General features: G+C 37.2%; 1 protein-coding gene across 4 annotated transcripts; it reads left to right on the top strand.

Annotated features, from left to right (window-relative positions):
• The first annotated feature begins 7,293 nt into the window (after positions 1–7,293).
• Positions 7,294–13,197, top strand: LOC110878576. 4 transcript variants are annotated; one of them, XM_035977563.1, is made up of 15 exons: positions 7,294–7,386; positions 7,458–7,610; positions 7,701–7,837; positions 8,058–8,189; positions 8,633–8,763; positions 9,734–9,964; positions 10,415–10,596; positions 10,668–10,768; positions 11,256–11,432; positions 11,786–11,841; positions 11,928–11,985; positions 12,061–12,181; positions 12,373–12,477; positions 12,602–12,777; positions 12,882–13,197. In XM_035977563.1, exons 2-14 carry the CDS (start codon positions 7,601–7,603, stop codon positions 12,685–12,687), a joined length of 1,527 nt encoding a protein of 508 aa, XP_035833456.1. In that variant the 5' UTR covers positions 7,294–7,386; positions 7,458–7,600; the 3' UTR covers positions 12,688–12,777; positions 12,882–13,197. The 4 variants fall into 4 exon arrangements, with proteins under 4 accessions (XP_035833456.1, XP_035833457.1, XP_021982610.1 ...); XM_035977564.1 differs by having other exon boundaries at positions 7,369–7,386; positions 7,465–7,610; XM_022126918.2 differs by lacking the exon at positions 7,294–7,386 and having other exon boundaries at positions 7,434–7,610; positions 12,605–12,777.
• Positions 13,198–13,308: the final 111 nt, after the last annotated feature.

Genomic DNA, 13,308 nt, shown 5'->3' with positions numbered 1-13,308 from the left:
TCCTTTAAAAAGTGGTTATTTGTTTGTAAATTTTATTCTTGTAAAGTTTAGTCTTTTACAGCTTACTAGATGGTTTTTCCAAAAATCATTCTTTTGAATTTTTCTTGTTAACAATGTGTTTTTATACTTGTTTCACCACTAGAAACATGGTTAGTTTCTTTAAAAACAATGTTTATGCAAATCTTGTGACTTAACTTAGTTTCATGAGAAAACTAGTTTTGAAATCATCCAAGGTTATGTCTAGTAATCTTGTTACATGCTTCATCATTCAAAAAAAAAATCATTTTCATTCTTCAAGTTCATGAGAAACATAAAGTATGATGATCTTGGTATTTCACAAGATCACCACCTTAACTTACTAGATCATGTGTTAAATCACAACCTAGTAGATTTCATATGATGTCTAACATCACTAACACAAATCATCAATCATCAAGAAGCAAATAAACACTAATCAACATGTATTCTTATGTTATTAAGCTTATGTTAAAGTTTCATCTTCTTGTTCATTAGTGTTCTTGTGATTAACATCTTACATAACATCTTTTAACCAACTAAATATGAAGTAAATTCAAGTGATAAGAAGCTTACTACTAACACAAGGGCTAGGGAAGAACACAAGAAGATGAAGATGACAAATGTGATGGATAAAAGCAATTGGAAGAGGTCCTTCAAGATCCACAAGCTCCACACTTCTTAACTTAGCTTCTAACACCTTGTGTACACCTTGGAATGGATGAAGATTGGATAAAAGTGGTGGTGGTGTGGGGGGTTGTTTGCGGCCGTGAGGAGGAAGAAGAAGGGAGGAAGGAGGTGTTGATGAGAATGAGCTCTAACGATTATCTTATAACCAAGTTTAGAAGTTTATCCAATGTGTAATGTGTCCCCTAAGTACAAATCAAGATCTATCAAGATATCAAAACAGATCAAGTAAGATTAAGTGAGATCAAGGGAAATCAAGGGTGGGGCCACCCTTGGTGATCGTCCACCATGGGCGGGGGGGGGGGTATTGGTTGGGTTGTAATGGAAGTTTAAGCATATTAGTTGAAATCTTAGTGTAGTGTTTAATGCATATTATGTGTTATATAGTGTGTTAGGGTGTTCGGAGCTTAGAACTAGCTCAGAAATATTAAAACAATGCTTCTAGTATAATTTTGGTGTTTCGGGTAGTGTCCGGTTGTTCGGTTAGATACCGGTTCGTTAAAGTGCTAAATTATACCGTTTAGTGTTCTTTATGTACCCTTTTTGTGACACTTTTAATTCCCGACACTTAGGAAAGTATTCAGGACCATTAAACCACTCTTCTGCATTATATTTTGGAGTTTAAATGCTGAAAATAGCTGAATTTTGGTTATTTTCTGTAGAATTCTGCACTTTTAGTGTGTCTCTGGCACTTTCCGGTACCTTATGTCATTACTAGGAAGGCAGTTTTGTAATCTCTACTTTCCTACACACTATACTAGTGTAATACTTGGTCCTGGGGCTTATTTTGTGTCTTAACATCATGTCTATCGAAGTACTGAACTCCCGTCAGTATTTCTTGTTTGTCTGATAGTTGTGCCAACTCTGCTCTGAGCATTAATAGAATTATATTGTGTTGCATGTAGTAATGATAAAAGTCTTGCAACATGAAATGCCATTGTGTGTATATAACAGTAATCAGAATTTCATTCGTCTTGTAAGCTAGATCATGCACAGTTATTAAGGCACAGATTACTGTCTAATTATCGTACGGAATGTACGGAAAAGTGCCGGTTGTCACACCCAATGTGGAAATGGGAGAGCATAGTCATGGACTTTATAACGAAACTTCCGCGCACGGCATCAAGTCACGATAGCATATGGGTTATCGTTGATCGTCTTACTAAATCTGCTCATTTTCTGCCGATATGAGAAGACTTTAAGGTGGAACGATTAGCACGGATCTACACCGACGAAATTATATGTCGACACGGGACGCCTCGTGATATCATTTCTGACCGCGATGGTCAGTTTACCTCACGTCTTTGGGAAACGTTTCAATCTGCTCTCGGTACTACTCTTAATCTAAGTACCGTCTTCCATCCCCAAACCGACGGTCAGACTGAAAGAACGATTCGTACCCTTGAAGACATGCTTTGCTCGTGTGTCATAGATTTCGGTGGTAATTGGGATGCGTACTTACCTTTGGTCGAATTCTCGTACAATAACAGTTATCATTCTAGCATTCAAATGGCACCGTTTGAGGCATTATACGAAAGAAAATGTCGATCGCCTATTGTATGGCACGAGATTGGAGATGCGCAAATTACCGGTCCTGATCTGTTGCAAGAAACGACTGACAAAATCCTCCAAATTCGAGACAATCTGCTGAAAGCTCGGAGTCGTCAGAAAAATTACGTTGATAGACGCTGCAAGCCCCTTGAATTTGACGTTGGCGATCACGTACTCCTAAAGGTTTCACCTTGGAAGGGTGTGATTAGATTCGGCAAGAAAGGAAAGCTCGCGCCTCGATATGTTGGACCCTTTAAAATTCTGGAAAGAATTGGCAAAGTGGCCTACAGACTCGAACTACCAGAGGAACTTAGCAACGTCCACCCGACTTTCCATGTGTTGAACCTCAGAAAGTGTCTTGCCGAGCAGAATTTACAAGTACCACTTGAGGATCTACAAGTGGACGAAACATTACACTTCGTGGAAAGGCCTGTCGAGATCATGGACCGAGAGACCAAGAAGCTCAGACGCTCACGCATTCCCATTGTGAAGGTTCGCTGGGAAGGCAAACGCGGCGCCGAGTTCACCTGGGAACTCGAAAGTGACATGAAGGCTAAGTATCCACAGCTCTTCGTTGCGCCTACGCCTTAATTTCGGGACGAAATTCCCTAAAGTAGGGGAGGCTGTAACAACCCGCGTCTTTGAAGTCAAAGTACAAGTCAAAGTAAGAAAAGATTGCTAAATGTGATCTGTCACTCCTTGCTTAATTATTGATTGTACTCTTTGACTTTGTAATCAATACTCTAATTTCTGTTACTTTAGTTGTATTATGTGTAGTAAATGTAATAATCGTAGTTTATCGCTAATCGACTTATCGCTATCTCATCGCAACTCGAATTATGTGTTCTGGATATTGTTTTACGTGTGTGTGCTATTAAGTGTTACCTGTGCATGTTTATACTTTGTTTGTGGTGATTATTCGAAAACACAATCACAACTCAATCGCATCGCAATCAAATCGCAAACGTTAAACGCAAGGTTACTTATGTTATTGTATGTTAGTTAGGTTATTTGTGTAACTATTGTGTAATACTATCGCATCGCTTACTCACAACGCATCGCAAAACTCAACGCACGAAACGAAAAGTCGAAAACCAACTCGTTGTAGCCCTTCGATCGAATGGTCATCCGTTCGGATGACCATCCGATCGGACTGCCCTCTGATCGCACCACTACACCGCCTTTTCCCCTCCTCTCACTTATAAATAGCACCTGTCACATCATGAACAGTGACGTGACAGCTCTCTCGTCCAATCAGCACGTTCCAGCCCTATTTTCTCTCGATTCCTCGCGATTCCTGTAAATTTCCACTCAAATCTTGTACTTCTTAAATCTACACACACTTCTTCTTCATTTTCACCATCAAATCTTAACTTTTCACCATGAAATCTACCTGATTTGGGGTGTTCTAGGGTGATGTCATCATGGGTTCTCATGAACTTTAAAGTGTGACTTCATTCCATCAAGAACAACTCGAATCTAACAGATTTCTACAGTGTTTAAACATTATTCACACTGATTTCAACTAAATCTTGACATTTTCAAAAGATTAAAAGAGTTGAAAGATGTTTCATAAGTTTTCTCATTCTTTTACACTCTTGCACTCAAAAACGATATAATCGGAGCTCATACAGGCCTTCCAGTCATTCTCTAGTGAAGTGTCGGTCTGAGAACTGACTCCTATCGACGAGATAACCGACTTAGCGGGTTGAACATGAACCACCGTCAAGGTCAGCTAGCTGATCGGACTGGGGTGATTCCCATCTGATCGGATGACTTGGACTTGGTGGAGTTCCCGTTATTTGACACGTTGTCATACCATCTCGGTCAAACCACAAAACTTTACAACTTAACGAATTTTTGCAAGTTTTCCAAAATGAACAAGTTGCTGAACGGACTGCCATCCGATCGAACGACAATCTGAACAGACGACTTGTGGCTTTTCAACACTTAACAATTTTCAAAGTTTTAAAGGATTTAGTTTCAAACGAATCGCCATCCGATCGGACGGCCATCCGTCCGGATGACCATCCGGTCGAATGACCTGATTGGTAGAAACATTTCTAAGTTTTGAAAATGCTACAACGAAAACTTCAAAGTCACATCATACACAAACACATCCATCCCAAACGAATGACGGTCCGACCGAATGGCCATCCGACCGGATGACCATCCGTCCGGATTGTCATTCGATCGGATGACCCTCCGTCACACTGTCCACTTGCACCGTTTAACGCGTCGTTCATCGCTTATGCTATCATTCCGTAATCAAGCTTACTCTAGTGCTCCCTTCAATCCAATCACAGATTGTGTTTAGTAGCCACCATCTACTGTGAGTATATTCGATCCCTTTTTGCTTTACGCACTTTTGGGTGTTACATACGTTACATATATCAAATCACATCGATCCCACAACGCAAACACATTTTATACGATAACCGCTCTGCATGTTATACGTGTTATTCGATGAATGCTTGTATGTTATGTTTACACAGTGATTGTTGCCTGACACCTTAGCAACGATAGTACTATAGTTTGGACTCAGCACCTGTCGTGGACGGGGGTTGCTAAGGGTATTTCTCACATGTCACAGTGGTGATATGTGTTGCACACTATACAACTCGCAGTCACGTCTGTGCATATTTCATTGTTGATAACGTGCTAGCTTCGCTTTTCAACATGTTACATGCTGGTTATGCGTAAACCGATTTCACTATCTATTATACTATTAAACTTGTATGCTCACCTTTACACTATGTGTATTGACCTCTATTTTAACGTATGTGACAGGTGTTTAAGATGCTAGGATACTTGCTATGTGGAACCGAGCTTAGGAGAGTCTAACAAACAATTTAATTTTGAATTGTCGAAACAATTTGTTGTCTTTGAGATATTATGTCTGTAATAATTATTTTGTTGGATATGTTATGGTATGGGACTTAACGTTAAATATTTGGTAATTTTAGTTGTTATGGATTTCTCCTGGACAATCTGTTTCGCTCAGTGCCGCGCCCCGATGATTTCGCCATCGGTTGGGGTGTGACATGAATAAGACCCATTAACATTCTAATTGGTTAATATACCATTCATTCTAGACTAAGGCATCCCAGTAGATTGCAAGCAAACTTAGTTAATTGATATATTGGCTGTGCTTATATTATATTTTGCATTGTAAGGTTATTAAGCCAGGTAAATACTCTTAACCTATTTTCCCTATACGAGCTTAGGATACGGTATATTACTACCGCATGGTAAGGTATGGGATCAAAGACCTATGTGTCGGGAATCCAAATAATTCGTTTTAATTCGTATTGCTTGTACTTAAACATTGGGGGTTAATACGACCGTGTCCTGGATATCCTCGGCTCATTTAATTGCAAGTGGCCACGACCTAAGCAAGGGGTGTAGGCATACACCTGATAGATGCTAATGCTATATTAAAACGATTTTATAACCCAATACGGGTTTGCCCAATAAGGGAATTAAGATGGTCTGTCGGTTAATCATATCTCGGCATAGTTTCCGGGCCCCATATGTATTGTCAAGCTTGTAAAACTGATAACATGAGAAATAGTTTATCCCAAGTTATTTATAAAAATATATGTACCATTGTGTACATGAAAATGATTTTGAAACATTTTCAAAATATGTCGGTTATTTGTATTTACCAGTGTAAACTGACGTATCTTCAAAAAACTAAGTGACAGGTTGCAAGGTTACGAAATAGGCTGGAAGTGCCCGGTAATGTTTAAGAGGAATTTGTAACTCCTTGCATTTGAAGCCTAGTAGTCTGTTTATTTCATTTTGTAAATTTCGATCCGCCTGTGGATCTTTTGATACATCCGTCTGTATAATATTTTTGAACATTCGGATATTATAATTTGTGATAGTATTTTAAATTCAAGACTTCCGCTGTGCTATTTGTGTATTTAATATCAATCGTCACGTACCCTAAGTTCGGGCCCACCGGGAAAATACAGGGTGTGACATTATGTTTCCATATGTTGTACTTTCGTTTTCAAAACATTGTAACCTTTAGCAATGGAATTAAATTGGTATTTAAATTATTGTCATAATTATAATGTTATGTTGTCTTTGAACAATCTCGTTCGTCTCACTCTGATATTTCTGCCATCGGTTGAGATGTGACACTATGTAAGCTTATCACTGAAAATAAAATTATAGTGGTTGATTAATGTGAACATCCTTATATAAACTTATAGAAGTCACCTTTACACGCCCATTCTTATTAACTCACAGGTATAACCTAGATACATGAATACAATTACAATACTAAGTCAACATAAGTCATTCAATCAATAGACACACAACTTAATACACACACTTAAACTAACATACAATGTATATTGATTAGTTATTATGTCACATCACACACTATCAACATACTAATGGTTCAATAATGTAAACCAATTGCCAAACCCAAACTGTACCGAATTCATGCTAAAGCAACACATTTCCATATCTACTGTTCGTGTAAGCGAACTGCTTTAATACACAAGTTACACATGGAATAAACACAATAAAAACACTTTATAAACTGATCTAAACCCACTCCAAACAGCCTAAAATACCTCACGAAAACTAATTCCTAGGTAGCCCCGCTAATAACACGTTTAATACTTTAAAACCATAAACATTGTACATGAATCATCTAAAAAACATTTAAAAACATTAAAATAAGGCTTACAAAACTCACCTTGATCGAGTAAATTGATCTCATGCTTTCCACAAGCTCGTTTGAACTAGTTTAATCCCAACCTGTCATCGCTGCCACCATAGATAATCGTCGGTCGCCACCTAGGTCCCACCGTCGGGTTGTTTTCAGTTGGTTAGCTGCCTCCACATCCTTGAAAGCCCTAATTCACTCACAACAGCCATTGATCACCGACAAAAAAAAAAAAAAAAAAGACAAGTTTCTCACCACTTTTTCTCTCTCTATCTTAACACCACTGCCACACTCCTGCCCGTAGACGTTGTGTAGAACGTCCAACATTGATCTGGTTCACATTGGTTGATTGTTTAGGACACTACACACCTTGGTTTGTTGTCCCGATCGCACACATGTGCACACAGACACAGACACACACACACCACCTTGACCACCACTTAAAGGTAAACCCTAAACTGTAAAACGATAATTAACAATTTTTTTAACCTTTATACGGGGGTGTTTATGTAAATAGTAAACAGATCAATCCGGTCGGTGCCCTTTTGCCGCTTTGAGACTCCCATCTCCACCGCATCACCGCCGCCTTCAACGCAACTGATTCACCGACGACAACCTTCATCTTCAATCGTTACGTTTTGCTGTAAGCAATTCGAAAAGATGCCACAAGGTTTGCCCCTCTAAACCCATGTAGCGTTAGCTCAATTTACGAACGATTTAAGGCAATATATTCATATGGGTGTTTGATTGTTGTTGATAGATCTTCCTGGGTTCTATTATGATGCCGAAAAGAACCGGTATTTCCCGCTTAAATCGCCCATTCCGGGTTCTTCTTCTTCCAGACCCTCTTCTTCTGCTTCCACCAGTGCTCAAAAACCACCCCCAATATCCACTAAGGTAATAACATTAAGTATGATATCAAATATGCTAAAAAGTTTCGATTTTGATATGGGAAACATAATTTATACCCAATTTGATCAATTCGAATGTATCTGCAGTTCAAGATTTTTTTAATTTTTGTTGCTCAATTTGGTCTAAATTCTTTCAATTTGTTGTGTTACTTTGCTGTATATATTGATGGTTGATGATATTGGGTATGGGTTTAATGATTAAACAGAAACAGGGGAAGCATGGCAAAGTTGTCAAGATGGTTCATGTGAGGGAGTTGTGTGGTAACTCGATCATTTCTAATAAAAAGAAGGTGGACTTTCAACAACAGTACGAAAACATACGCGCATCAAAACCAACGGTGAGTAAACATTAGATCATGTCTGGATGCTGGCTATGCAGTTAATATCGGTGGGATATCGGTTGACAGCCCTCTACAAAATATTGGTGTCAAATATCGGTTCCGATATAAGCGGTGATATTGACCGATATTGACCATCATTTTGGATGCCTTGGTTGATGTGGACTCGAAGGAAGATTTCATGGCTTACGAGTTACGATTAGATCATGTTTCAAGTGTTGGCACTTTTGAGTTTTGACTTTTGATATTACTTTTAGTATTATACATGTTTTACGTTCTATATATGTATATATAAAAATAAAAATTCTGCATGATATTAAGATTACCGATATCCCACCGCGTTAACCTGTATCTCAAATATCGGCCCTTGACCGATTTTTTATTTTGGACCACTATAACTTTCTGGATGTTTGTTGGATTTAATCTTGTTTCTGATGTTGTAGATTTGGAAGTACGAAGGGACGCAGAGGGTTGCTGATGCTGCATTGGAACATGTATATGTTAACATCCAGACTCTAGATGGAGTTGTTGAATCAGAGTTGTTACTCACTGGTGGTGTTAATAGAAACTTTAGGTATTGGTTCAACTATCATGTAGATAAACTTTAGATATTGGTTCAACTTTAGGCCAGGATCATTTCAGAACCATAAATATTTACAGAACTCGCAGAACTCCTAATAAACAATCTTTTTATTTATATATTTTTATGTTTAGGGTAATTTTATCATTTATTATGTGTATTTGTACCATTACATACATGTTAAGAGTAATTTTATCATTTTTTATATGTAATTTTATAATTACACATATGTAAACTAGTTTTTTTACATATGTGTAATTAGTTATGACACATATATATAATTTTGGCAATTAAACATATGTAAACTACTTTTAACATGTATGTAATCAAAGAAATATATATAATAGATGATAAAAAGATCCTAAATACAAAAACTTATATATAAAATGATTGTTTATTAGGAGTTCTGAAAGTTCTGTAGTTATTTATAGTTCTGAAATGAACTCAACCCTATATATATATATATATAGGGTAGGGATCCTAAGAGAAGTCCACCCTATATGAGAAACTTGAGAAGCATTCTGGACCACACATTTTTCTAAGCCTTTCGTAATATACACATATGTATAGTTTAAAATTGACTATATACATATATGTATATTGAGTTATACACATATGTATATAGTCAATTTTAAACTATACATATGTGTATATTACGAAAGGCTTAGAAAAATGTGTGGTCCAGAATGCTTCTCAAGTTTCTCAACTAGCCTATCACTTCTCACATGATCCTTTTCCTATATATATATATATATATATATATATATATAAATTCTGCATGATATTAAACTTTTACCGATATCCCACCGCAATAACCTGTATCTCAAATATTGGCCCTTGACTGATATTTGATTTTGGACCGCTATAAATGCATAGAACCTAGTACTGTATATAAATTTAAGTGATTAAGTTTCCATATGCATTTACAGTTATATATATATTATCTTTTACTTATGATATGCAGTTCCTATGAAGCTGGAGGTTTCGCAGAACCTGCGGATAACGGGACGCACTACATGCCAGATGTTGTGCAGCCTCTGAACATAGAAAACCAAACATCAATAAAACCACCGAGACTTTGGAAAGCGATCGGATCTCGGACTGTAATGCCTTCAAATGTATCCTGTATAAAGATACCAAGAAACCATCATCACCCTCAAGCAATTGATGTTGATCTATCAGTTTCACATGCTATGTATCCTTCACATTCTTGATCTTTAAAATTTGAGTGAAGTACAAGGATAGCTCTGTGGTTTTCCAAAATTTTGGATTTGGTCCCTAGCTTTTCAAAAGTACACAGATGGTCCCTGTGGTTTGCAATTTGTAACGCATTTAGTCCCCAGCCTACAAATCTAAAGGTTTCAGGAAGTCCAAGGTACGGACTAAATGCGTTACAAAGTGCAAACCATAGGGACCATCTGTGTACTTTTGGCAAAAGTTGGGGACTAAACACGTTACGAAGTGTAACCACGGGGACCATCTGTGTACTTTTAAAAAGCTAGGGACCAAATCCAGAATTTTGAAAAACCACAGGGACTACCTGTTTATTCTTAAAATTTTATATACCCATTAACATTAAAGCATTATTTGACGGACCATGTGTTTAATATTTAATTATTTATAGACTTTAACTGAAAGCCAACAGAATAACTACTCTGGGATCTGAAACATCTGGTGGATCGATTTATTCGGTAAACCTTAGTGAACCATTTGAGTATGGTGTGGGGATTGACATGCTTAATGAAAGAATGGATATGATTTCTTCTACATCAAAATCCACAATTTGGACAGCCGATTGCGTTTCAAATGGAAATCGAACTGTAATCGGTATGTTTTCTACCGACATTTGCCGTCTCGTTTCTGCTTTCTTATGTTACAAATAACTTTGGATTTTGTAGGCACCGATACTGGAGCTGCTTTGGTACATATGGAATCTGAAAGAAGATCGTGGATATTCCGTTCCAAGAGTGATGTTTTGTCTTTGCAATTTGATTGTTCTGTAAGACCACGATAAAACGTTAATAAACATTTATGTTTATAATTTTAGGGGAGTGTTATCTTGAGAACGCTAAATATTGCTAGAACCGTGAGAACGATTGGAAAAACCAATCAAAATCAATTTTTATAATTTAAACCTCATTATAATTAAACTACAACATTAAAAAAGAATTTACTCTTTAAATAATTCATCTCTTTTCTCAATATCACTCTTAATAAATAATTTACACGTGTAAATACAACAGTAAATACAACAGATTATGTAAATTTCTTTATTTACGAATACATGTAAGTTTAAACGTGTAAATTTATTTTCTAATATTGTATTCGAATAATAATGACAAGTTAAAAAAAATTGAATATGAATTGTTTTTGACCAAGTTCTCGCGGTTTTTAATTTGTTCTCACGGTTTTCGCAAATTTAATGTTCTCAAGATAACCCTCCCCTATAATTTTATTCTTATATATCACATTATGTTGTTTTACAGGGAAATATTGTTCTATGTGGACTTAGAAATGGAGCTATATTGACGGTTGATACGCGCCAGAAACCCCAAGACTTGCGCGACAAACATCTTCCTAAACATCAAATTCCATTCCCATCCATTAAAGCGAGCCAATCTTCAAGCGGAAGAAACAAAAAACGAGACAACAAATGGTTTGAGGTAACTCCTAGGGTTTAGGGTTCAGGGTTTCGAAGGACTCAAAACTAGGGATGAGCATTTGGTACTGGGTACTGGTACCGGTATCGAATTTCCCGTACCGAATATTTTCGGTACCGGTACCCACTTTTTGTCATTTTTGGTATCGGTACTTTCGGTATCGGTACCGGGAAAATACCGAATTTTACCTTCAAATCCTGGTACCGTATCGGTCCCGTACCGTACCGTACCGTACCGAATATTTCGGTACTGGTACCCAGTTTTGGTGAATTTCGGTATTGGTATTTTCGGTACCGGTACGGTACCAGTACCACACTCATCCCTGCTCAAAACATGATATAATTTGATGCATGCAGGTCAGGGGGAACGTCCATCATACTCGATCGATGTTTATGCCTTCATCAGTTTCCTGGTTAGCAGAAAACTATTTAAATTCATCGGTGTTTATTTGTATTATTTTTTTTATCGCGTGACGGTTCGATGGTTTACAAATTCCAGTTTGGTAGCTCTTAATCTCTATGATCAGTATTTCTTGGCTAGCTCGATGGATGGAACGGTACTTTCGCATACTTATTTACTTCAAATTTATCGAGGTGGTATACAGTATACACTCACATGTTGACTCTTGTAGGTTCGGCTTTATGATCACCGTTTGACTCAAAGAGGGGCTGTGCAAATGTATGAGGGAAATTTTAATTCCCATACGCGTATACAGATGGGCGTGGATCCATCCGAGAGATTCGTCATGTCAGGTATCATTTTGGTTTTGAACGTTATATAACGACACGTTCATATCAGATGCAATATGTTGAGAACCGCATAATGCACTTGGACTTGGTGCATAAATGATAATCAGAAAACACAGGCGGTTACATAACCATCTTATGCATCACATTCAAAACAATACGGATTTTTTTACAGTAACAAATGCATGTATTGTTAGGAGGAGAGGATTTCTATTTGCGGTTGTGGAGGTTAAAGTCAGGTGAAATGTTATACGAAGATAAATTCATGAATTCAGTGCCGTCGGTTTTATGCTGGCCAAGAGGTACTCCCTTATGCATCTGTTAAATTCAATCTTGTTCATGTCCTTTTTCTTTATTTATAATGACATTTGATCCATTTCAGTTTCGTATTTATTTATTTATTGTCTTTTTTATATGTATTATTAGCAGGAGGGGGCTCCAATAGAAGAGATTATTTTCCAGGGGCTTGGTTAGGGTCTAGGGAAGGGCTTTTTTATGTGAATACTTCGTAACCCTACAAGCATTTTTGACGCTTCTAAGCTAACCGTTTGCCCGTTATATTGAGATACTCCCAACTTTTAAATGGTTTTTGATTTCTTGTGGTAAGTGTGGGTTAACATGAATGATTTTGATTACATGATTTTGCCAATTGTTTGGCAGAACCAACTCAAAGTATGTCATTACAGATTTATGTATTCCTGTGCAGGACACCTCAGGGGTTTTTATCAACACTGGAGATTATTTGTGATGGATGCTCGTTGTTGTGACCTTTAAATCGACTGATTTAGACTGAATTTACGCCATATGCTGACTTTGAGATGATGTTTTTAGCGAAACTCAACTTGTCGGTGATATAATGTTGTGTTCTTAGTTTTTCTGGTCATATGCGAAGACTCTGTGATTGCAGTAAACATGATGTATACAATCTAACTTGTCAATCTACTGAAGTAGCAATCTGATAGCCTCCCTTTCGTCTGGATTGGCCTGTAACCTTTTATTAATTATATATATTTCGTGTGATATGATTTAGCCGTTAAAAAATTGTTTTTCTTAGTCAATTCCAGTAGCCGAAACTACGAAACTCATTTGTTTTGGTTTGTCATCTCTCAAAATATCTCAACACTAACTGAACA

This window comes from Helianthus annuus, chromosome 9 (assembly GCF_002127325.2).
Source record: "Helianthus annuus cultivar XRQ/B chromosome 9, HanXRQr2.0-SUNRISE, whole genome shotgun sequence".
Classification (NCBI taxonomy): domain Eukaryota; kingdom Viridiplantae; phylum Streptophyta; class Magnoliopsida; order Asterales; family Asteraceae; genus Helianthus; species Helianthus annuus.
Note: the sequence above shows the minus strand (reverse complement) of the source record. Positions and strands in the feature narration are given on the sequence as shown.